General features: G+C 35.8%; 2 protein-coding genes and 1 pseudogene across 7 annotated transcripts in view; 2 read left to right on the top strand and 1 right to left on the bottom strand.

Annotated features, from left to right (window-relative positions):
- The window catches only part of DNAH7 (dynein axonemal heavy chain 7), a 371530-nt gene extending 368898 nt beyond the window's left edge, over positions 1-2632 (top strand). For all 4 annotated transcript variants that reach the window (XM_037850664.1, XM_037850667.1, XM_037850666.1 and 1 more), the window contains 2 exons: positions 1024-1127; positions 2223-2632. In XM_037850664.1, coding sequence (XP_037706592.1) covers positions 1024-1127; positions 2223-2429 — 311 coding nt within the window. In that variant the 3' untranslated portion in view covers positions 2430-2632. The remainder of the gene's footprint in view (positions 1-1023; positions 1128-2222) is intronic.
- Positions 2633-2645: 13 nt separating this feature from the next.
- Positions 2646-27023, bottom strand: part of SLC39A10 (solute carrier family 39 member 10) — a 184673-nt gene continuing 160295 nt past the window's right edge. For 2 of the 3 annotated variants that reach the window (XM_037850660.1, XM_037850661.1), the window contains exons 9-10: positions 13118-13308; positions 5272-5430 (exon numbers count right to left, since the gene is read on the bottom strand). In XM_037850660.1, the coding sequence (XP_037706588.1) occupies positions 5272-5430; positions 13118-13308 (350 nt within the window). Of the gene's footprint in view, positions 5431-13117; positions 13309-27023 lie in introns of all 3 variants that reach the window. The other variant, XM_037850662.1, reaches the window with a different exon arrangement.
- On the top strand, positions 26001-26464 carry LOC119544999 (annotated as a pseudogene).

The following is a 27023-nucleotide window of genomic DNA, read 5'->3' as shown; positions in this document are numbered from 1 at the left end:
AAAATAAAAATTCAGACCCTCAGGCAGACTAGCCACATTTCAAGTGCTCACAAGCCACACGTAGCTAGTGGCTTACCATACTGGGTGGCAGCACAGATAAAAGGCATTTCCATCCTGTTAAATGCCATGGCTCCAGCAGATATAATACTCTACATACTGCTTTACAGAGTGGGCTCATCTTTATTAGCTAATTTGATTCTAACAACTCTACAAGGCAGAAAAAGCAGGCATTATTGTTTTACAGATGACAGGACAGGTTTGGAGGTTAAAGGAATTGCTCAAGGTCACATAGCAAATTAGGAACTAAAACCTATGTCTTTCTACATTTCACATTGCTTCACTTTGTATCTGTGGAAAAACTACAATAAGTATCTTCATGTGCAGATACTTGTATTCAGTGTGAGGCTTAACACATGCAATGACCGTGTTTCATTCATTTCTTAATTCGTGTTCCTCTTTGGCCATCAGTGTATGTTATCATATTCCAGAGGGAGTTCATCCATGTGTCTTTCCATTATACAGACTTAAGGAGAAGCCTTGGCAATGAGGGTAAATTCTGAAAGGGGAGTGGAAATTTAACTGTCACAGATTAGGGAGCTGCAGAAAGGTATTTTGTTCATATGCTGCCTAGTAGCCACTAGGATCCCTATAATTTGACTTTTTCTTGTAGATTTTATGGCTTTTGACAACATATTATAATTATTGGCCAATTAAAAAGACAAATTTAATACAGTGTTCACAAACTGAAGGGGACTTTCCATAGGCTAATTTAAAATTTCTTTCATCTTTTGTCTTCCATACCTAATTTTACTGTTGCATTACAACACCAGGCAAAGTATAGATGTTCTTGAAATAGGCAGTTAAAACAAAACACTCTGAACATTGCTTTCATTATAGAACAAGTTTTAAGTTGCTAACCTATTATCACCTGCACGGTATTCAAAAGCAGGAATTTCAGATTCAGAACTAAATCAATATGCATGCATATTTAGTATTATATTAACCTGGTTCTTTTATGTTTAGGTGTTTTCATTCATGGATTGTTTCTGGATGGAGCTTCCTGGAATAGAAAGATCAAGAAACTTGCAGAATCTCATCCCAAAATTCTTTATGATACGATGCCTGTGGTTAGTATTTTTAAATGATATATGGGGTGCTATTATAATATATACACACACACACACATACACTGAGGTGTGATTATATAGTTTTTCTCCTATCTATAATTTGACTTAAAATGTGAAACTTGCAGATTAAAAGATTACTATATAAAAGCCTTCTGCCTAAACAATTACATTTTCTAGGCATCTGTCTTCAGCATGGGCATATTAAGCTATATAAACAATTAAGTTTCCATTTGTTACTACATTATGAGAAAGTGGCTCGATAGATTTTCACACAATTTGAAGGGCAGGTATGGGATGGTGTGATAAAACCATAAGCTTTGGGACTTACTTACATAAATTCCATTTGGGGGCCTCTAAGAGGAGCTTAAAGACAGACAAATCCTTCAGAGTAGCAGGACTGCCAGCTGGGAGAAACCTGACTTATATACTAGATACTGTATATATAGACAGGGAAAAGTTTCAAATAGGAGACCCAAACTGAAAGTCAAAAGGGCAAAATTTGTGCAATTTTAGGAGTTGATTGGGATTGAACTGTTTTTCTTTTACCTGGAAACTGAAGTAGTTTGCAGTTAGTAGCAGAAGGAATTTATAAACAGATTATGATTCTCCTGAATAAGGAAGTTAACTACTAAGAAATAAAAGTTCTCATTAGCAAAATTACTCTTGGGTTGAAATGAAATACCTTCAACTTGACAGTGAGTCCTTACGTTGAGGCTCTATCTACAAAACTGCTTTGTGGATCCCCTTTATGATAACAAATCTGGGTTCTACAATTATGTGGGAGAAGCACAGAGGCCTGAATATTATATCAGGAGAGGTGATGAATAGTTGGGTTAATGTGCTTTTTGAGAGGGCTGGTGAGAATGATGCGGACTAATTTTGCTCAGTTTCTAAACTGGTTCTGAAGATAGTTCTCAGAATTCAAGAACAATGTTTTGAGCAATGGCAGCACTGCTGATAGATTTAAAACCTATTTGGGCAGCAGAATTAGCAGACATCATTACTGACCTTACTCTGACAATACCATATTAGGATCAAATATATGTAAATGTAACAGTATTGGCTTAAGGGCTTTATACACTTTTTTTTTTCCAGATGTGGCTAAAGCCCTGTAAAAGGGTAGATATACCCAAACGACCAAGTTATGTTGCTCCACTGTATAAGACAAGTGAGCGGCGAGGAACGTTATCCACCACTGGCCATTCTACAAATTTTGTGATTGCCATGATTCTTCCCTCTGACCAACCCAAGGAGCACTGGATTGGTCGGGGTGTAGCACTGTTATGTCAACTTAATTCATAAGCAGGTGATATCATTACCGTTTCTTTTTCTTCTTGGATAGTTGACAAGGAAGTGTATTTTACTTTTAAAACAATTTTTTAAGTCAGTTTGACTAGAGTTAGTTATACTTAATTATGAATGTATTTATGTGAAGATGCAGGCTAAATTTAAAATGATTCATACTTCAGTGAAGGGAAATGTTCTGAAATAAAGACTAAACTAAAGAAAACACATTGCTCTTTTTGAATAACTTTATTTTGAGAGAGTTCCATAAGTATTAGGAACATACATAAAATGACACAATACTGTTGACAATGGAAAAAAAAAAAACAGCATTTGATCATTTCCAGCTTTATAAGTTTAATAAAAAATGATTTAGTTACAACAAAGAAAGTTTAGATATTTTAGCAAGTATCACCTTGCAGGACCATAATCACATTTAAGCCACTGACTTACTGTTAATGGAAAAAATTCACACTGCATCTAGTTACTATAGTATTTCTAAGCATAATCACAGCTGATTGAATGCAATGTGATATACACCAAAATTCATATGGATGTCACACAGTGACAGCAATGTACAAGTAACATTAATGACCTCCAACAAACACAAGTTAAATTAGACTGGTCAAGCTAAAATGGAATGTTGGAGCCAAACAGAAATGTAGTGGAATTCAGATTGTCTAGTAAGACTCAAAACTATACATTAGAATTATGTGAAAACTAAGTACTGGTGGAACCCTAATAAAATACTAGCAGCAACTGTTACAGCCCTCGTAAAAAGTAAAAAAAAAAAAAAAATCTAGCAAATAAAGATAATACCGTTTATGAGAGAATATAAAACTTTATATACTTCAGTATAACCCATTTGCTTTAAATCAGGCATTTATTTTAAGACTGGGAGTACATTCCAGCTGTTGCTTTTCATAAAATTTTTTAAATGAAGCAGACAATGCTGGAATGCAGAATCCTCCTTGGGTATAAAAACCCATAATGAATACCTTGGTTCAGAAAGCAAGACATTTGAATCTCTTGAGGTTGGCAGTACTAAATAAAATAATCAGCACCTCATAAGCTAGATTGCTTGAAGCGCCAAGCAATGAGATGAGGACTGTCCTAATTCAGTGTCCAATGCTGAAATAATCTGTAAAACTCCTACTTATCACAAGGAGGCCATGGAGAAAGCCAGAAATAATTTTTTCAAGTTTAAGCATAAATTAAGGAAATAACACCAAAGCTCCCTTGCTTACAGCATTAAAGAAGAAACACTGGCAATAATCTGTTACTACCTGGATAAATGTGCTGCTCTTGAAGTTTTGTTTTTTTGTCTTGAAGTTTGTGCAGTAAGAGGAAAGGAACTGGGAGAGAAGGAGGACTAAATGGAATGGAAAAGGTTTGGCTCTTAAATATTTGAACAACAAGATTTTTAAAAGCAGTTTTACACTGGTTGCCAAGCAGACTAAATCAAAGCTGGCTGCACATAGTTCAAATACAGGTTTATCTGGCATAAATGAAGACCATGTGGCATAATATATAAACAGAAAGCTACATGCATATGACTAGTGCTACAAATTATTAGGTCAAAATTCAGGATAAACATGGCTTGCACTTCTCACAAATCATTCACAATTATGGTAGAACAGGGCACCTAAAAAAGAGACTAATCTCTATCAGGTACCAACAGATATCTTGGCACAAAATGATTAAGTGATTTCAGCCTAGTTATTTAAGGGTATCTTCCAAGTCACCTAGTACCATGATAACCATGGTACCAATGGAGTTTATCCTTGTAACTATTTAATTGCCACTTCATGTACAGATTATGGACATGAAAAACTTGGATTTTTCTGCTTTACAACCTGTCAGCCTTAGCATGTGCCTTTGGTTCCAGTGCCATACTGGTAAAGCAATGCATACATTCAGAACTTAAATGTCCCAGTCAACTAACTAGTTAGTACTGTTCAAGTTGAAAAACTGGGTATTAGATCTTGTTTGGGTTCATTATTTCTCTTATATTTTCTAGAGGGTTATGCTTTTAAGGGAAAAAAAAAAAGTTTTACCACATGCTCCAACCCTCCCCTCCCGAATCCAAAACAAAAACAAAATTAAAGTTAAAAAAAAAATCCCAAACACCGAGTATAATATTAATACAAAGAACCATTATGAATGTTTCATTAAACTGAAGCACATACCAACATACAATCACAATTTTCAGTAGTTTAGGCTGCAAGTTTAAACACTATGCAAATATGTACAAAAATAGTAACTCTAGATTTAAGAATAGGGCTTCTTTTTCCCAATGCTAAATCCATACTCTACTGCAGCCTGAGCTTTCCCCCTAGTTCCTATAGTCTACTTTATGCTGTTTCTAACTTGTGTCAAGTTGATCCCTATTACCATAGATATATATGTAGCTGAATTAAAGGGCACCACAGTTCATTCTTAGCACAAACAAAAATGTCTGCCCAAAGTCCATTTAAAATATTTTAAAAGTTTAAATGATTTTTGGTTCAATTTCTATTTCTGCATAGCCACAGAAGTTTCTACTAGTAAAGAAGACTACTTTAGTGTTTTATATGATTATTTTTTAAAAAGTCTTAATCAAACCTACATCAACATTGGTTCAAGGAGTCCCATTTTCTCCTTGCTTTATCACAAGCTTTGTATTTTTAAAAGACCTCTTCACTCAGGGAAAACAGTACTGAGCACCAGTCTTTTGTGGTTAGGCTCAAATCTATGGAACTTGTAAGTAGTGCAAGCCACTGATTTTTCTTTGAGCAATGTGCATACAGTACAAGGAACACATGCAGATGCAAAGCTGCATGGTGACATTCTCATAATCAACAGTGATTACTAGGAATGGTCAAAACTGGATGTCAAGCACAATTTTGTCTTCATAGAGGGCAATCACCAGCATGATGGCAAACCCAAGAAGCAATCCCAAGTTCTGAAGAATGAACTGCCCCACTGGACAAAAACCATGTTCCTCATTGTCACCATCACCATGCAACATTTCTGGAAGCTAAAAAAAGAAACATTTATAAGCAATTTTGTATATAATTGTAAGACATATTTTGGTCGAACCTGAGAAATAAATTTTATACTTTGGCTATGTATTAAGTAAATATTACATCTATTCCCTTCTTGCCCCCCAACAAGCACACAATTTACATGTATTAGACATTTTTAATCAGCTATCTTCCACTAGCCTTATTAATTCCGACATTTTACTTTATGCTAACTTACTACTGCCAATGAAACACTCAGGAAAATCACAACTCTGACAGTTATTAATAGATACTAACAACTAAGAAAGTGAGATTTCTTTTAAGAATTTCTAATTCAAAAGCGGAAAATTTTTTCACTCTTTTCCATTTGAAATTCTCATTTCCAGCTACATATGACAGCAAGGAAAAACCTTTATAGACAATTCCAAACTGGTCTCCCCATGCCCTTAGGCCACTGCTTTCCTTCCTATACAGGCACAGCTCATTTTATTGCACTTCACAGACAGTGCATTTTTTTCACAAATTGAAGGTTTATGGCAAACTTGCATCAAGCAAGTCTATCAACACCATTTATTGAACAGCATGTGCTCATTTTGTGTCTCTGTGTCACATTTTGGTCATTCTCACACTATGTAAAACTTCTTCATTATTATATTTGTTATGGTGATTTGTGATCAGTGATCTTTGGTATTACTGTTTTAATTGTTTTGGGGTACCGCGAACAGCGCCCATTTAAGAACTTAATGGATAAATGTTGAATGTGCTCCAACTGCTCCACCTATTGGCTGTTCTCCTGTCTCTCTCCCCCTCTTCTCAGGCCTCCCTATTCCCTGAGACAGGACAATACTGAAACTAGGCTAATTAATAACCCTACAATGGCCTGTAAGTACTCAAGTGAAAGGTAGCATCACACGCTCCCCACTTGAAATCAAAAGCTAGACATGATTAAGCTTAGTGAGGAAGGCATGTCAGAAGTTGAGAAAGGCCAAATGCTAGGCCTCTTGTGCCATTAACCAAGTTGCGAATGCAGAGGAAAAAGTTCTTGAAGGAAATTAAAAGTGGTACTTTGGTGAACACACGAAGGATAAGAAAGTGAAACAGCCTTACTGTTGATATAAAGTTGTAATGACCTGGATAGAAGATCAAACAAGCCACAACATTCCCTTAAGCCAAAGCCCAACCCAGAGCAAGGCCCTGACTTGCTTCAATTCTGAGAAGGCTGAGAGAGGTTAGAGGCTCTCTATAAAATGCAAAGTGAAGCAGCAAGTGCTGATGTAGAAGCTGCAGCAAGTTATCCAGAAGATTCAGCTACTATATAACTGATGAAGGTGGCCACACTAAACAGATTTTCATTGTAGACAAACAGCCTTCTATTGGAGGAAGATGCCATTTAGGACTTTCATAGCTAGACAGAAGTCAATGCCTGGCTTCAAAGCTTCAAAGGACAGGCCTAATTAGCCCCTTTTAGGGGCTAATGCAGCTGGTGACTTTAAGTTGAAGCCAACGCTCAATTACCATTCTGCAAATCCTAGGGCTAAATCTCTCTGCCTGTGCTCTCTAAATGAAACAAAACCTGGATGACAGCATATCTGACCAATATGGCCATACTTATTAAAATACAAAAACGTTTCTATACTGTTTGATAAATAGCTACTACCCAAAGCCTCCTGAATAATCTATAGGATGGTACCTCAAACTAAATCTTCTGATACTTTTGCCATCTTGTTGAATAGCTATAAATAAATAAAAATCTTACTCCCTATAGCCAAAATGGTGTTTCTAAACCACAAATGTAATCATGTCATTGTCTTGCTTAAATCATTTAATGCCCCCCCCCCCCCAAAGGTTATAAGATAAACTCTTAATCATGGCATGTTGTGTTCCGGTCAACACCAACCTGATAATCCTATATGTACAATTTTTTAATCCATTTTTTTCATGTAACATTAGAAAATACATAATTTTGGTGCCATTAAAATCTTAGCAAATATCTGTGGCTATTTTGTTCCCCCCTTTTTGGATATTTAAAGCATTTCTAATATAACTGTGATATAAATATGCTGCAAAGAACACTTTAAGATTTTATTTTTGTTTATTTGCTTACTTGTTTTATTATTAGTGGTCATTATAGGTTTTTTCTCAGAATATGGTTTAAGGATAGACTTACTGCTCAAAGGAATGATGCTATTTATTATTTTGCTTACTTATGTGTCCTTTCCCCTTGCTTCTAACAAACTCTTTTTCATTCCTTAAGTCTTAGCTCAGATGTCCTATTCTAGAAACACTTCCTCAATCTTTTTCACCAGTTTTGTAGCCAGTCTCTCTCTGTAGTCCTACTCACACAGTGCACCATTCTATCATAACATGTATCAAAAGAACTGTAATTGGCTACTTTTTTTTCATTAAACAAATGCTTAACATAAAGACTCTTTCATTCTTATTAAATCTCTAGCTTCCTAGTACAAAAATCAGTTCATTCATTCTTCATGCAATAGTACGCACTACATCCCCATCAGTGAATGAAATAAGACAAAAATACCTGCTTTTACAGAGCTGACATTTTAGTGAATCAGATAATGAACTCAATAAATATGTAAAATATTTAGTATGTTATTAATAGAGCAGATTAATAGATCAGATTAAAAGTGCAAAGAAGAAAAACATAAAGTAGGAATAAGGAAAGTGAAATATTTGATTTGGGTGGAGGTTGAAATCTTAGATAAGAAGCCTCACAAGAAGGAAAGGAGGGAACTAGCCATGAGAATGTCTGCAAGATAAACATTCTACATAAGTGATCAGCAGGAGTCAAGACCTTGAAGTGGAGTGTGCCTCAAAGGTTTGAGGAGCAGGAAGTAGACCAGCTTTTCTGAGGCATAAGTGTACAAGGGGAAGGGTGGGAAGAGATGAGATGAGGTTAGGAAAACTGAGGGGGAGTGAATACGAGCATGGATCATGAAAAACCCTGAAGGTCAAAGCGAGAACTCTGGTGCTTCCTCGGCAGGTGAACTCACTGCCCTCCCCCCTACATGGGACCCGACTCCCAGGGATGTAAATCTCCCTGGTAACACAGGATATGACTTCCAGGGATGAATCTGGACCTGGCATCATGGGATTGAGAATATCTTCTTGACTAAAAGGGGGATGCAAAATGAGATGAAATAGTTTCAGTGGCTGAGAGATTTCAAATGGAGTCGAGAGGGCACTCTGGTGGACATTCTTACGCACTATATAGATAACACCTCTTAGGTTTTAATGTACTGGAATAGCTAGAAGTAAATACCTGAAACTACCAAACTCCAACTCAGTAGTCTGGACTCCTGAAGATGATTATATAATAATGTAGATTACAAAGGGTGACAGTGTGATTGTGAAAACCTTGTGGATCACACTCCCTTCATCTAGTGTATGGATGGATGACTAGAAAAATGGGTATAAAAACTAAATGACAAATAGGGTGGGATGGGGGGGATGGTTTGGGTGTTCTTTTTTTCACTTTTATTTTTTATTCTTATTCTGATTCTTTCTGATGTAAGGAAAATGTTCAGAAATAGATTGTATACCATGGATGACTGTATGGTATGTGAATATATTTCAATAAAACTGAATTAAAAAAAAAAAAAAAAAAAAAAAATTTGGTGCTTTTCCTCTGAAAGAGTAAGGCTTAAAGCAAATGCGTGACATGATGTGATCCATGACTGAAAAGGATCACTCTAGCTGTAGCACTGATACAGAGTGGGAGAGGGGGACAAGGCCAGGGCAGAAGCAGAACTATTAAAAGAGATGATAGGAAAAGAACAAAATTATCTCATTGTGATAAAGGGCATATATGAAAACCCCACAGCTAACATCATACTCAATGATGAAAGACTGAAAGTTTTCCCTCTAGATCAGGAAAAAGACAAGGATGCCCACTGTCATCACTTTTATTCAACATTGTACTGGAAGTTCTAGGCAGAGCAATTAGGCAAGAAAAAGAAAAAAAAAAAGGCATCCAAATGAGAAAGGTAAAACTTTCACTACTTGCAGGTGACTATCCTATATACAAAAAGTCCTCAAAAATCCAAAACAAAGCTACTAGAACAAATAAACAAAAAATCAGCAAAATGGCAGGACATAAGATTAACACATATAAACAGAAGTGTTTCTGTACACTAGTAATGAACAACCTAAGAAATCAAGAAAAAAAATTCTATTTACAATAGCAACTAAAAGAATCAAATATCCAGGAACAAATTTAACCAAGGATGTAAAAGATTTGTACACAGAATACTACAAAATATTGCTAAAAGAAGTAAAGACAAGACCTTAAGGGGAGGGGAGGGTTGCATTCATGGATTGGAAGACTAAATATTATTATGATGTCAATTCTACCAAAGTGATTTACAAATTCACTGTAATCCCAATCAAACTTCCAACAACCTTCTCTCTAGAAATGGAAAAGTCAATCATCTCATTTTTATAGAAGGGTAAGGGGCCCTGAATAGCCAAAACCATCTTGTGAAAGAGAACAAAGTTGAAGGACTCACACTTCCTGATCCTAAAACATATTACAAAGCCACAGTAATCAAAACAGCATATTATTGGCACAAGGACAGACATATACACCAATGAAATAGAATTGAGAGTTCAGAAATCAATCCTCATGTTTACGGCCAAATAATTTTTGACAAGCGTGCCAAATCCACTCAACTGGGAAACAATAGTCTCTTCAACAAATGGTGCTGGGAGAACTGGATGCAAAAGAATGAAGGTGAATCCCTAATTCAAACTATATACAAAAATCAACTCAAAATGAATCAAAGACCCAAACATAACAATCAGAACTATCCAACTCCCAGAAGAAAACATAGGGAGGCACCTTCAACACCTTGGGTCAGGTAATGGTTTCTTAAAACTCTATACCCAAAGCACAAGCAACAACAACAACAAAATAGATAAATGGGACCACGTCAAAATTAAAAATTTTGCACATCAAAGGACTTTATCAGAAAAGTAAAATGACAGCCTAGAGAATGGGAGAAAGTATTTGGAAACCATATATCCAATAAGGCTTAATATCCAGAATATATAAAGAAATCCTACAACTTAACAACAAAAAAGACAAACAACCCAATTAAAAAATGGGCAAAAGACCTGAATAGATATTTCTCGAAAGAAGATATTAAGATGGGTAAAAAGCACCTGAAAACATTTCAACGTCATTAGCTGTTACAGCAATGTACATCAAAACCACAATGAGATACCATTTCACACCCACTAAAACAGCTACTATTAAAAATGGAAAATTTCAAGTGTTGGAGAGCATGTAGAGAAATAAGAACACTTATTTATTGTTGGTGGCACAATGTAAAATGGTGCAGCCACTGTGGAAGATAGTTTGACAGTTCCTCAGATAGTTAAGTATAGAATTACCGTGTAAGCCCAGCAATTCCACTTCTAGATATATACCCAAAAGAATTGAAAGCAAGGACTCCAACAGATATTTGCACACTAATGTTCATAGCAGCATTATTCACAATTGCCAAAAGATGCAAGCAACCAAAGGGTCCATCAACCAATGAATGGGTAAATAAAATGTGGTATATACATAAAATGGAATATTATTCTGCTGTAAAAAGAATGAAGTTCTCATTCATGTGACAACATGGATGAACCTTGAAGACATCATGGTGAGTGAAATAAGCCAGACACAAAAGGACAAATACCATATGATCTCACTGATTTGAAATAATTAGAATAAACAAATTCATTAAGTCAGAAAGTAGAATATAAGTTGCCAGGGGTCAGGATGGGGGTAAGAAATGGGAAGTAAATGCTTAAATTGTACAAAGTTTCTATTTGGGTTGATGGAAAAGTTTAGGTAATGGATGGTGGTGACAGTAATACAACATTGTGAAAGTAATTAACAGCACTGAATTCATATTTGGATGTGGTTAAAAGGGGAAATTTTAGGTTGTATAAATGTTCCTAGAATAAAAATTAAAATGCAAACAAAGGACTGAACAACATAAACAATGAACCCTAATGTAAATCATGGACTATAGTTAACAGTACTATTATAAAAATATTCTTTCATCAATTGGTCTAGTCTACAGGTACACATTTAGGAATCATCAGGTAATAAATATTATTTAAAGGTATGAGACTACATGAGATCACTTTAAAGGGTTTTTAATTAATGTTTAAAGGTGGGGAGAAGGGGACGATCCAGTAAAAAAGACTAAGAACGAAAGGCCAGAAAGTGGGAAGAAAGACAGGAAACTCTGGTATTACAGATGCCAACTGATGATAAAAAAAAAAAAAAAAAGCATTTCAAAGAGGAGAGCATGATTAACTGTCAAATGCTAATATGACAACTAAAATGAAGACTGGGAAATGGCTAGAAATGTCACCGCCAATGGTTAACTGGACAATAGCACTTCTAGCAGGGAAGTTGGGGAGAAAATCTGACGGAGCTAGACTTAAGAGTGAGGAGAAATAAAAAGTACTACACAGTAATTTCCTGTAAGAGGGAAGGAGAGCAATGGGGTGGTTGCTAAACAGGAAAACAGAGTTATGAGAGGTCCCTTTCCCCTACCTTTTCAAGAAGGGAAAAGTAACATGAAGTGTATGCGCTGACAGGAATAATCAGCAGAAAGGGAAAACTGAGTGATATAGGAAAGAGAGCGGAGAATTTGTGGAACTTGGCATGAAGGGACAAGTTCTAAGGAACAGTCTGAAGGAGCTGATCTTCATTAGTTAACAGGAGAGAAACAAAACAGGCATAGACTAAGGGTGGTGAGTAGAAATCACGATGGGAATTTGTGGAAGGTATCTTCACAGATTCATTGTTCTCTCTGAAACAGGAAGCAAGCTTAACATCTGAGTATGAAGGATAGGAAATGAGGTATTAGAGGTCTGAGAAGAGAGGGATGAAATGACTACCTCTAGGTAATAGAATAAATAATTCATATTTTCTTTTTGTTTATAAACTTTCTGTAATAAACAGGTATTACTTCTTGATCAGGAATTTAAGTTGTATCATTTTGAAATGAGACTATCAAATAGATCCCATGAGGAAGAAAAGTGAACATAATGTCAGTGAAAGTCTTATGAAAACATTTTAAAAAGTGAATATAATACCTAGTTAAAATAAAACCAAAAAAAAAAAAGAGCTAAACAAACTGCTAGGAGTTCTATGTCTGTCTAACATATTTGGTACACTAAAGTAAGTTAAAAGTAATTGTTTTCAGATTTATTAACTTTAAAGTTAGAAATAAGGGAAATGGCATAAATCCCTTGGAATTATACCATCTCCTAGGCAGAAGAATAGCTTTCCTAATAGGTATAGTATTTCCCTCCTGTTTGCCACATAGCAAACTCAAAGAATTACTTTGTCAACAACAACACATCTGCATTCCAATATTAAAAAAATAGTATAATAATTTTGTATTTGTATCTATACATATTATTGATGATGACTTTGGATATTAACATTCTTTGCTCAAAAATTTTCAGTAACTTAACTGGCTTTCAAGGAAGGAATCATAACACTTAAGTCTTTCCCTAAAATATTATTTAGGATATCACATATCTTTAAAATAGGTTATATTTTTAAAAAATAATTTGGCTTCCAAACCACTTCTAAGGATTTCTTGCATGTTTTGAAAGTTGCATTCTATTGGCAGGTTTAGCCCACTACAAAAATATAAAGTATCTTACCATATCCACCAATGCTACGTAGAGAAACATGCCTGCAGTGATTGCAAAGATCCAGAGTGTGATGTTATTGGCATACTGACCAACAGCTGTGCCTATCAGCATGCCTATGTAAGCCATCATGGCAGAGAGAAGGTTGTACACAATTGCTTGCTTGACAGTCATGCCTGCTTTAAGAAGAACTGCAAAATCACCTGCAATTAAGACATAATGGCAGTTTTAAAACCATATGATTTTAGATACAAATTTGAAGGAGAAAACCAATAAAAAAATTGAGAATGACATAAAGATAACACCTTTTATAACCATTACTTTATTATGTAAAATTTATTTTATTACTTATTAAACTTTAATACATGCAAAAACTTGAATGAATCTCACAGGCATAATGCTTCAAGAACACAGTATGAAAAGGTTACATACTATGAGATTCCACTTACATGGCTCAAAAAGGTAAAACTAGAGTGGTGGAGAACAGATCAGTGGTTGCCCATGGGTTGGGCCAGGGAAAGAGTGAGACTATAAAAGGAATAGTAAGAGGGGTTTTGTTGGGGTGACAGAATTGTTCTCAATCCTGATGGTGGTGGTAACACAAATCAATATGCATGTTGAAATTCATAGAACTGTATACCAAAAAAAGATCACTCTTACAGTATAATTAAAAATATAAAATTTAAAAGAAAAAAATCAACAACACAAAAGAAGAACATGGGCACTGTTACGAAACAATAAAAAGCTCTCTGTCCTGACCTGGGCCCTTCAAAAGGAAATGGCCTAAGAAGAGGTACGGCTCTTTGAGTCCAGTTTATGCTTGTATGTTTATGATTTATTTTACAGAAAAAAAAACAAAACAAAACTTAATTCCGAAAAGTCTAAAAATGTAAGAAAAAAGTGAGACTTCTCTCACTCATCAGTCTAATGTTGCAACACTAGAAAAAAAGGATTATATGGCGCTCAGAAAGATGTTATTAGAAAGGCAAACTACTACTACAGATAATAGTCTTGAAGCTAAAAGGTCAAGAGCAATAGCTTTATTTATAACAAACTTTTTTTCAGTTACTAAATGTATAAACCTCCAATCAATTACTATAATTACTATATTCAATTACTATATGCAAGGTGCTTTATAGAATACAGGTTTGTTTCTTTCCCATAAGAAAGAATCTTAACATCTATATAACTAAAAATTCATTATCTATTCTTCTGAAAGGACAGAAGGTCTTGATCTGCAACAGAAAAGTAGTAGTTACAACGAAGTAATTGGCACAATGTGCTATTTATCCCTGTTCCAACAAACTACATACAGTATTGCAACCTAATTCCAGAAAAATAACATACCTAAGATTATCTACCAGTGGCTTCTAAATTACAACTGTCTTATTTCTATCTAATACTATTCTCCTACCTCTTCCCACCCTCCTGCCCCACTGATCCTAAATACCTTAATTCTCCTACTGAGACGTGAATTCTTTATCAGCATATACCTTTTCTCTCCCTTGGAGTTTTAATTTCCTCTGGCCCTTTTTTCTCAGCTTCCTCTAAGGAAAGAGCTTACTAACTGCCCCTTCCATATTTCCCACAATCCTCTACCAACTGTGCTAAAGGGGTAATTTGATTTAGCAAGGGATTAGATAACACAAAATGTGACTACAGAAATGTTTTTTGTGCTATAAAATGGACTGTTTCCTTTTATAATTCCATAATGCATTTTAGGAGTATTATTTAATTTTCAATGAACAACAGTATCATAGGTACAAATTATATCAACTTTACTGCATTTCCTGCCTTACTATATATGTAGCGAGAGAAAGCTTTACCTCGTCCCTAAAGAGCAACCAAACAGCAAGAACTAACCAAGATTCAAGATGAATTACTACATGTTTTTTAAATTGAGGTATAGCTTACATACACTGTCCTTTTATATATATATGTATAAATGTAGAACAACAGCACATAACATGTAACCCTTAACCACCACCAAATTCTAGAACTGTTCCATTACCCCCCCAAATTTCCTTCAACCCTTCACCCCCAGGCAACCAGTGATCTGCCTTTACCACAATGTCATATACAAAGAATCATACAGTATATGTAACCTTTTGAAACTAGATTTTTTTCACTTATAAAGCATGTAAGATTCATTCATGCATTCATGTTCCTGTGTATATCAGAAATCACTCCTTTTTATTGCTAAGTAATATTGCATGGATGAACCATAGTTTGTTTACCTATTCATCAGCTGAAGGGCATTTTGGTCGTTTCCAGTATTCGGCAATTATGAGTAAAGCCACTATACACATTCGTAAACAGATTTCTGTGTCAACATAAGTTTTTATTTCTCTATGATGGAAATCACATAGTCAGTATATTTTTAACTTTATAAGAAACTGCATCCCAACCAGCAATGTATGAGAGTTCTACTTGTTCCACATTCTTGCCAGCCCTTAATGACAAATCCAGCACCTAAAACTGTATGTATTTATCTTCTTAATAAAATGCCTGCTCAGATCTTTTGACCCCTTTTTTGTTGGTTCTTTTTTTTTTTGAGTTATCTGTTTCCTCATGATGGAGTTAAAAGTTCTTTAAGTATTCCGGATTAAAAAAAATCCTTTTTCGGATAGGTGCTTTGCAAGTTTTTTTTTTTTCCCCAGTCTCTGGCTTGTCAGGAGTAGTTTTAAATTTTTATGAAGTCCATTTTATTATTTCTTTCCTTCTTAGATCACGCTTTTGTTATTCTATCTAAGTACAGTCTACCTAATCCAAAGACAAAGATTTTCTCCTACAAGTTTTACATTTTTAGATTTTCCATTTAGATCAATGATTCATTTTGAGTTAAATTTTCTCTATGGTGCAAAGGTTTTTCTTTTGGCTTTTTTTGGTTGTTTTGCTGTAGACGGATGTTCAGTTGTTCCAGCACCATTTGTTAAAGAAACATTGAATAGCCTTTAAACCTCTGTTGAAAATAAAGAGGACTCTATAATCTTCCATTAATTTATGTATCTATTCTTTCACCAATACAACCGTCTTGATTACCGTGCCTTTATAATAAGTCTTCAAATCAATTTTGTGGTCCTTTTCCAAAATTGTTCTTGCAATTAGAATTCTTTTTCTCTTTCTATAAAATTTCAAAAAAGTTCATTATCTCTACAAAGAAGCCTGTTGGGATTAAGACTGGGATTGCACTGCTTCTAACAGTACTTAGTCTTTTGGTCCATTAACATGGTATATCACTTCATTTACTTAAGTGTCCTTTGATATCTTTTATTGGTGATTTGTAGTTTTTAGCATATAAATTCTATACCTACTTTACTAGATTTAAGCTACTATTTTAATCTGCTAGGCTACCAAAATACAATATACCAGAAATAGGCTGACTTTTAAAAATGGGAATTTATTAGTTTACAAGCTTACAGTTCTGAGGCTGCGGAAATGTCCTCATCAACACATCATCAAGACGATACCTTCTTCCTGAAGACAGGCTGCCTGTGATCCTGGACTCCTCTGTCAGATGGCAAGGCACATGGCTGGATGTCTGCTGGTATCTCCCTTCTCTTCTGGGTATCACTGCTTCCAGCTTATGACTTCAATGGCTTCCTCTGTTTCTGTGGCTTTGTTTCTCAGCTTCTGTGTCTTTCTCTCTGTGTCTGAATTTCATTCTCTTATAAAGGTCTCCAGTAAAAGGATTAAGACCCACTCTGAATGAGATGGGTCACATCTTAAGATCCTACTCTCCAAAAGATCCTACTTACAATGGTGTAAACCCACAGGAATGGATTAAATTTAAACACATGATTTTCTGGGGGTACATAACAGCTTCAAACCATCACACCTATGTATCTCATACTTTTTGGTGCAACTATAAATAATACTTTTTTAAAAATTAATTTCTTATTGTTCATTGCTAATATATAGTTGTACGAGTTTTTTGTATAATGATCTTGTATCAAGAATTATTCCATTTAAATCTATCTTTATCCTTGTCTTATCTCAGGTTATAAATTCTCAAAGGAATCTATGTATTTTCTCCCTTCATCTCCATCTGCCTTTTCAGTAGGAAACTGTATAAACACTTGAAAAATAAGTCAAAGAAATCCCCCCAGTTGAGATTTATACTGAACATGCAAATCTGTTCACCTTTTGATGAATCAATATGCCTTCCTTCTGGATGACAAGGGATACTATTAGAACAAGAAAGGAGATGTGCCTACAAAACTTTTAAATTAATATGATCTAATGCTATAATTATATTATCTTCTACTACTGAGAATTAAGTATATTTTTAAGGTTCTCTATTTTTGCTTAATGTACACATACACAAAAAAAATTCTACATAAATCTATAGTGAATAAAGTTTCCTTGGACCATATATCACACAGAAAATCTTAATCAGAATTTCTATCTAACATTTTATACATCTGAGAGAAAGGAAAAAATGGAGCTTTCTAGCTTCTCTGAGCTAAGTGTTAATAATATGGCTAAATTTATTTATAGAAGTGTTATTTCTGTGAAACTGAAACACATTACTCAATGTCAAGAGAGTTTTATATTATCTGCCCTTCTGGATGATCTCAAATCCCATTTTCCCTTTATATGCCCTTCTACAGGATTTCTAAAAAATTACTTTTCAAATGTCTATACAGTTCCTTACTGAAGGAGGGTAGAAAAAAAGTGAAGATAATTCAACAAAGTAATATTGTAACTTAATTTCAACTATATAAGTGGCAAAATCAGAAAAGAGAGGGTAGTGACTTAATAATTCAGCAATTTGCCTATTAGCAAACCTCAGAGCAAACATAAAGTGAGAGATGTTAAGTTTGCTATTTCCTCAGAAAGAGGGTTTCAGTTCCTGCATACCTCTCAGAAAGATTCATTCTGAGCTATATATGGTGCTAAGGTTTAAAGATACACATGTTTTTCATATCACATTCCTAAATGCAAAAAGGAACATCAGAATTTGGAATTACTGAGATAATGTAATGTAATTTTAAATTCATGTTTTCCCTTTTTACGGCCTGACTTTACTATAGAAACCTCAGAATAGTTTTAAGAATTCATAATCAAAGTTATAACTAAGGCAAAACAGGTTTTAGAGTAAATAAATTATCCTAAAAGGGAATGTTATGCTGCTAGCAAGCACCTTACATATTAGGGGGGAAGAGGACTTCTACCCTAACAACTTGCAATGCCTCTATCTCAGCCTACAGAGCACTGATTTTTCCCTTATAGGGTATATTTTCCCCATGCTTAGAAATTCTAGGAAACAAGCTTCATATCCTCTTCTCCTAGTTAGTAAGACTGGATAATCTGATCAGAGTAGGAATATTCACCTGGCACTATTTTACTAAAGTGCCCCATTAGTGTGCCTTAAATGCAAAAATTAGGCTCCATTATCTCATTCCGAATCCTTTTAATTATGATCATTAGACCACTTCCTACGTTGGTGATGGAAACAAGAGCCAGAGCCTTTTCTGTCACCTCCAGGGGAGAAAGCTGGTCTTTATTTATGCTTTAATTTCCCCCACAAGGCTGAATGACCTATAGCCTAGTAGCCTAGCCAACTACAGTATAAGGCAGTTCATGTCAATTTAGCACTAGGCATAGGGGAAAAATGCACATTTTTCATGAGGTCACACTTCTTTTCCTCTGGCAAAGTTTAGTGTATTTTAGTTTCAAAGAAGTAGTAACATCTCAACCTTTGTCTGATTTGCCGGTAGAACAGATATTCAGGCTCTGAATGTTTCACTGAGAGGTCCTGGCCCAGGCAGAGTTCTCTAGTTCAGCTTTTACCACAACTCTGAACTGGTTATCAAGGGCTTACCTAGCCATTAATACACATAATTTGTTCTACATGTAGCTATTATTCCCTGTGTGCCACTCCCTCAATCAGAAACCACAGCTAGAAAAAGGAATAAATGATAGGAAAGGAACTATCACTAATCCCTAAAACTTCCTGCTTTCGAGTCTATGCCTAAGTGGATCTTGAAGATTAGGGCACTTCAACAAAATCACAATCACAAAGGGGTGAGTAAGCAGGAAGGGATGCCAGAGGTTTTCCTAGTACCCTATGTATGAATATACTATGTATGGAAATATATATGTGCCATCCAAGTTTAATACTAATAAAGTTATGAGGTAAAAGATTTTAAATGAGGCAATATTTCATTCATATTTAAAAGCTGACAGGTGGAGTGTGGGAATTTGGCAGAGTAGGAAGCTCCAGGAATCAGTCCCTCTACCAAAAACGACTATTAAATTGGCAACTGTCTGAATCAGCCACTTTGAAATCCCAGAGTTTAGGGGAACACTGTGCAGCATCTAGGGAAGAGTGGAAGGAAGAGGCTGGTAAGTTGTGATGAAGACCAGTGAGTTTCACCCTTGCTGCAATGTCTACCACCCTCCTTCCCCCAGCCTCATGGCAGGGGGCAGTGGGGACTGAGATCTGGCTCCTGGAAAAGCTTGCTGATGCCAGGGTGGGACATAAAAGAAATAGTCCTCCAAGCTCAAGTAGTGTGTGGTCTGATCTCAGATTGCTACCTTTGATCAGCTACTTCTGATTGCTGGGGGCTGGCTGTGAGGGCAGCCATTGTTCCAACTCCCCTTGGGCAAAGTCAACAGAGGACTCTTAAAGACAGTAACATTCCTCAAACCTACAGGAAACAAAGGACTGCATTAACTGGGCAAGTGCTGACTTAAGAAAATGCAGCTTCAAAATCCACAGAAGTTCCTGGTGTCCATGCTGGACCCTCCCCCTCCATTTTCACAACACAGGCAGGAGCCAGCATGGACTCTCATTGTGAGTCCCTGGCCCTGTTCCTGAGGGAGCTGAGTGGCCCCATGTGCACACTGGAGTACAGGTATATTAGTGCTGATCTACCAGGTAGAAGTCTGAGAGACTGAGTCAGGAACCTGTCTCACACTCACCATCCCAGTGTTTGTCTTGAAGGCAGAGAAGCCACTTGCAGACAGCTGGGACAACATAGGAAACAAGCTGAAGTGGTCTGGGGCAAAGTCATTCAAGAGAGCACCAAGGATGAGGAGGACGTCTATTCTGAAGGAGTATAAATATAAATGGGGAATTCCTAAGGCCCCTAGCAGGCAGAGCCCAGGGAAAGAAACTGGCTTCCCAGAGGATTTGGCTCCACTCAGGCTAAGACAGAAAGGACTCTGCAATTCCCAGTTGCCTCAGGCTGACCTTGATGAGGGCTAAGCTCTGAAGGAGACCAGCAGCCAAAGCAGAGCCAATTTGCAAAGACAGTGAAAGGTGATTTTAGTCTGTTGTTATGATTAGCTCCCAATATTCAAGAAAATCTATATCATATCAATAGCTGGATACAAACTTGGGGACAGCTTAAGGACTAATTCCCAGAGTTAATGTTTTTAAAATATTAAAATGTACAACACGCAACAAAAGATTATCAGACAAACGAGAAATGATGGTCCAACCAAAGGAACAAGATAAAAATCCAGAAACCATCAATCCAGACAGAAATTTAATGTAATAATCCTCACCATGTTCAAGGAAGTAAAGGAAAACACAGAGAAAGAATTAAAGGATATGAGGAAAACAATGAACAATATGGGAATCTCTCCAGAGAAATACTGGAGTTTAAGAACACAACAGCAGTTTAGAGGTGGCAGGAGAAAAAAATTAGTAAACTAGGAGACAAGACAACTGAATTGATTCAGGACAAGAACAGAAAGATAAAAGAATAAAAAAGAATTAACAAAGCCTAGAAGATTTGTGGGACACCAGCAATTATACCAATATATGCATTATAGGAATCCCAGAAGGAAAGGAAAGGGAGAAAGGGGCAGAAGGAATAGTCAAAGAAATAATAGCAGAAAGCTTCCCAAATTTAATAAAAACATGAATATGCATATTCAAGAAGCCCAATGAATCCCAAACTGGATAAACTGAAAGAGAACCATGCTGAGACACATAGTAATCAAACTGTTCAATGCCAAGGACAAGGAGAGAGTTTGAAAGTTTCAAGAGAAAATCAACAATTTATGTACAATGGAATCCCGATAAGATTAAGTCCCAACTTCTCATCAGAACCACTGAGGCAGGAAGGCAGTAGTATGAAATATTTAAAGTGCTGAAAGAAAATCGCAAACCAAGAATTTTGTATCCAGTAAGACTTTCTTTCAAAAATAAGGCAGAGATGAAAACATTCCCAGAAAAACAAAAGCTAAGGGAATTCATCACCACTAGACCTGCCCTATAAACAGTGCTAAAGACAGTTCTTCAGACTGAAGGGAAAGGATACTAGGCAAAGGATCAAAGCTGCAAAAAGAAATAAAGACCTCCAATAAAGGCAACCATATGGTTAATTATGAATGCCAGTACTAGTTTTTTGATTGTTATGTAAATCCATGTCTTTCTTCTTACAGGTGCTAACACAAATGCATTTTAAAAATTATAAAATAGACAGTTTGGACGTAATGTACAAAAATATAACTCGTACAAGTACAAAAAAGAAGGAAGGGGAAGAATGTATGTCTATGCTATTAAAGATAAGTTGAGATTGTAGACTTGAATGATTGTATGTTATGTATGCATATAAAAGTTGATATCAAAATAGAACTGTTAGTGATTTAACATATTCAAGTCCCAGGTGACATCATCAACATGGGGAATGTAAGACATATCAAGGAAAGCAACTAATGAAAGGGAAAATCCCACTTGTTTGAAACTCGAGAAGATTGATAGAGACTGGAGAAAGACTCCACAAATGCTGAATTGAAGAAAAACAAACAAAGAAAAAAAAACACCAAAAAAGGTAGGAGATTGATGACCCAGACCCAACAGTCCGGACTAACCCCCCTTACTTGGTCCAGGACAGTTCAAGAGTGACACAGAAGCATGGCCGGGGTACCTCCTATCATGGATGCATACCATAGAGCCACTCACAGCAGTGAGTTACAGCCCAGGCGTACATAGGGATGGGAACCAAATCCACAGAGACCCAGGGCAGAACACAAGGAGCTGACTAGCACATACATACAAAAAGGCCCCCAGGAAATAAAAGAGACCACAGCAGAACTGTTAGAAATATGTGCACACATTCAACCCAGTTTCTGACTGATGGATCACCTAAACAAAAATTGGACCTATTTGAGTTGACCCAATCTGGATCCCTAGAGTAGGATACTCTAGCAGAGAAGTAACGGGAGGCAGAAAAGCCTCACAGGAAAAAAAAAAAAGGTGAAAACTGAACAGCTGTGAGGCAGGACAGGTCCTAGAACCAGAAATTGAAACAAAAAGGGGCACTGAGTAAGGAAGAGAATTTAACAAATCATAGGCAGTGGGGAGAAAATCTGCACAAAAACAAAGAGAATACATCAAGATTCCCAGAGGCGCAACACAGGAAAGAAAGCTTTCTCCTGGAGGTAAAAAATGATATGATATATACATAAAAGGTCAATCTTAAAAGTTATACCATTTATCCAGGGCAAGAATCAGATGCAGAGACCAGAGAAAATCTGAATAGCTAAACACAGGCTACCCTAAAAGTTGGATGAAGTATCACGCCTTAACATATAACCAATTTACAATAAAATCCTAAGCAAGAGGGAGAAACTGATCTCCAGAGTTCATACATCAAAATAATCAGATGCCCAGATATCAGAAAAAAAATTACAAGCCATACTAAGAAACAGTAAGATATGGCTCAGTCAAGAGAACAAATCAAAATTTGAAAGGAGACATAGAATTTGGAACAACTAATCAAAAAAATTCAAACAAATCTCCTAAATCAATTCATGGATGTGAAGAAAAATATGAATAGAAATAAAGTAATAGTAGATATAAAAATAAAGGATATTAAGAAGACAATGCAAGAACAGAAAGGAAAATTAGAAAGTTTAAGAGAAACAACAGAAATTAGAAAGAAAAGCACAATACTAGAGATTAAAAACACTAGAGGCATACAACAGCAGATTTGAACAGGCAGAAGAAAGAATCAGTGAACGAGAATAAAAGACAACTGAAATCTTACCGACAGTAAAGAAAGGAAAAAAATTGAGCAGTTTCTCAGGGATCTGAATGACATCACAAAGCGAATAAACATACGTGCCATGGGTGTCCCTGAACGAGAAGGGAAAAGGGGCAGTAAAAATATTTGAGGAAATAATGGTCAAAAATTTACCAACCCTTAATGAAAGACATAAATATACATGCCCAAGAAGTGCAACGTAATCCAAACAGAATAAATCCTAACAGACCTACTCTGAGACATATACTAATCAGAATGTCAAATGCCAAAGATAGAGAGTTCTGAAAGCAGCAAGAGAAAAACAATTCGTCATATACAAGGGATCCTCAATAAGACTAAGTTCCAATTTCTCACCAGAAACCATGGAGGCAAGAAGGCAGTGATACAATACACTCAAAATTTCTTTATCCAGCAAAACTGTCATTCAAAAATTAGGGAGAGTTTAAAACATTCACAGAAAAAAAAGAAACTAGGAGAGTTCATCAACAAAAGACTGGGCTGCCCCATAAGAAGTGCTAAAAGGAGTTCTGCGGATTGAAAGGAAAAGCCAGGAGAGAGTGGCTTGGAGTAGAGTGAAGAAGGGAAGATCTTCAGTAAAGTTAACTAAATGTGTAACTGTAAAACCCAAGGATTCTGTAACCTCAACATATAACTCTACTCTTTAATTCCTATAAGAGCTAAAATACAATTAAACAAGAAATAGTCCTATTTCCTAATAATGGACTTGCAAAACATAAAGAGGTAATATGGGACAACATCATAAAGAGGGGAAATGAAGGGATACGGGAGCAGAGGATGTATATGTTATTGAAGTTAAGTTGTTATCTTTTCATATTAGATTATAGATGTAGGTTGTAAAAATATACAGAAACAGTAAATAAGAAAGACAACAGGCAGATACATCACAAATGATCAACTTTTGTGAAAAAAGAGGCTGCAATAAAGGAAAAGAGAGGCAAAAAAGATGTGACATTAAAAAAAAAACAAAAAACAAAAGAACAAAATGGCTGAAATAAGTACTGCCTTTACAGTAATATACTGAATGTTACTAGCTTAAATTCCCCAATTAAAAGACAAAGATTGGCTAATGGATTAAAAAAAACAGCATGATCCCACTAAATATTGTTTACAAAAGACTCACCTTAAACCCAAAGACACAAAGAGGTTGAAAGTGAAAATATGGAAAATGATAATCCATATAAATGGTAATCAACAGAGCTGGGGTAGATACAGTAAATATCAGACAAAATGAACTTTAAATCAAAAGCTTTTACAAGAGACAAAGGACATTATGAATTAATAAAAGGTCAATCCACCAACAAGAAATAACAATTACAAATATTTATGCACTTAATCATGGTGCTCCAAAACACATGAGGCAAACACTGGCCAAACTGAAGAAATAGACACCTCTACAATAACAGTTGGCTTCAAACAACTCTCATCAATAGCTAAAACATCTCATATCAGTGATAGCACACAACACTTGTCGTTTTGTGTCTGGCTTACTTTAGTCATAATAATGTCTTCAAAGTTCATCCTTCTTATGGATGAATAATGTTCTGCCAAGAACCACATGTTCTTGGAAAAGGACTTGAGGCCTCAAATGAAAATGCAGCCCCAGCCAATATCTTAATTGCAGAGGAAAGGACTTGGCTAGGTATACCTGGACTCCTGAGCATTGCAAACTGTGTGATAATAATTGGATGGTGTTTTAAGGCAACAACAACAAACATGGAATGCAGTACTAACACATGCTACAACTTGGACGGACTTTGGAAACATCATACTAAGCGAAAGAAGTCAATCAACAAAATACCATTATTATATGATTCCATTTATATGAAATATACAGAATAGGCAAATCTTAGAGAAAGAAAATAGATTAGTGGTTACTTAGGGCTGAAGGCAGGGGATGAAGGGATGGGTAACAGCTAAAGGTGATGAAAATGTTTTAAAATTGACTGTGATGATGGTTGCACATATCTGTGAATATACTAAAAACCATGAATGGCATTCTTCCATGAATTGTATGGCATGTGAATTTTTTTTAATTCAATTTTATTGAGATATATTCATATAACATACAATCCTTCAAAGTGTACAATCAGTTGTTCACAGTTGTACATTGATCACAATCTTTGAACATTTTCATTATAGGGCATGTGAATTATATCTCAATATAGCTGTTTAGGAAAAAAAAAGACATACATAGTTCCTATTTGGAATGATGGAAATGTTTTGGTAATATATAATGGATGATGGTGAGGGTAGCACAACATTTTGGATGAAATTAACAGCACCGAAATACATATGTGAATGTGATTAAAAGGGGAAATGTTAGGTTGCATATATGGTAATAGAACAATTTTTTTAAATCCATGTAACTGGATTTGTTTACTACACAAATAGTGAACCCTAAATTAAATCATGGACTATTAACTAAATAGTACAAAATCACTATCATAAAAATGTGCTTTCATTGATTGTAACAAATGTACCACACCAATGCAAGGTGTTAATAAGAGGGTGGTATATGGGAATCCTGTTCTATAAACCCACAACTTCTCTAATAAAAAAAAAAATTAAAACTTTTGTGCCTCAAAGGACTGTATCATGAAAGTAAAAAGAGAAACTACAGAATAGCAGAAAAGTCAGAAGCCACATATCCAATAAGGTTTAATATCCAGAATATACAAAGAAATCCTACAATTCAACAACAGAAAAACAAACAGCCCAATTTAAAAACTGGGCAAAAGACCTGAATAGACATTACTCCAAAGAAGCTATTAAAATAGGCAAAAAGCATATGAAAAGATGGTCAATATCCCTAACTATTGGTGAAATGCAAATCAAAACCCATTTCAGGCAGCAGAACCAGATCCAAGATGGCAGCCAGCAGGAGGCTGATGAAGGAGCTTGAAGAAGTCCACAAATGTGGAATGAAAAACTTCTATAACATCCAGGTTGATGAAGCTCATTTACTGACTTGGCAAGGGCTTATTGTTCCTGACAACCCTCCACATGATAAGGGCGCCTTCAGAATCGAAATCAACTTTCCAGCAGAGTACCCATTCAAACCACCGAAAATCACATTTAAAACAAAGATCTACCACCCAAACATTGATGAAAAGAGGCAGGTCTGTCTGCCTGTAATTAGTGCTGAAAACTGGAAGGCAGCCACCAAAACCGACAGTCATCCAGTCCCTCGTTGCACTGGTGAACAACCCCCAACCTGAGCACCTGCTTCGGGCTGACCTAGCTGAATAATACTCTAAGGACGGTAAAAAATTCTGTAAGAATATGGAAGAGTTTACAAAGAAATAATGAGGAAGAGCGACCTGTGGACTAAAACCTGCTGTGACTAGATTCCAGCCAGTATGAGCAGAGACCCCAAGCAGTGCATTCAGACACCCCACAAAACAGGACTCTGGAAAATTGACACGTGCCACCACCTGGCGTTCCATTAGTGGCAGTTACTAACTTTCTACAGTTGTCTTATTCAAAAGTGGTCTAGGTATCTGTAAAGAAAGGATTAAAAATTTAAGATGTTCTAAACAAAACAAAACAAAACAAAACAAAAAACACATTTTAGACCAGCTAGAATGACTATGGTAAAAAATGGAAAATTACAAGTGCTGAAGAGAATGTGGATAAACAGGAACACTCATTCATTGCTGTTGGCACAATGCAAAATGTGCAGTTTCCATGCAAGACACTTTGGCAATTCCTCAGAAAATTAAGTGTAGAGTTACCATATAACCCAGCAACCCCACTACTGGGTACGTAACCAAAAGAACTGAAAGTAAGGACCTGAACAGATATTTGAACAACAATGTTCATAGCAGCATTATTCACAACTGTTCAAAAAGCTGGAAGCAATCCAAGTGTCCGTCAACCGATGAATAAAC

Source organism: Choloepus didactylus, chromosome 9 (genome assembly GCF_015220235.1).
Source record: "Choloepus didactylus isolate mChoDid1 chromosome 9, mChoDid1.pri, whole genome shotgun sequence".
NCBI classification, from domain to species: Eukaryota; Metazoa; Chordata; class Mammalia; order Pilosa; family Megalonychidae; genus Choloepus; species Choloepus didactylus.
Note: the sequence above shows the minus strand (reverse complement) of the source record. Positions and strands in the feature narration are given on the sequence as shown.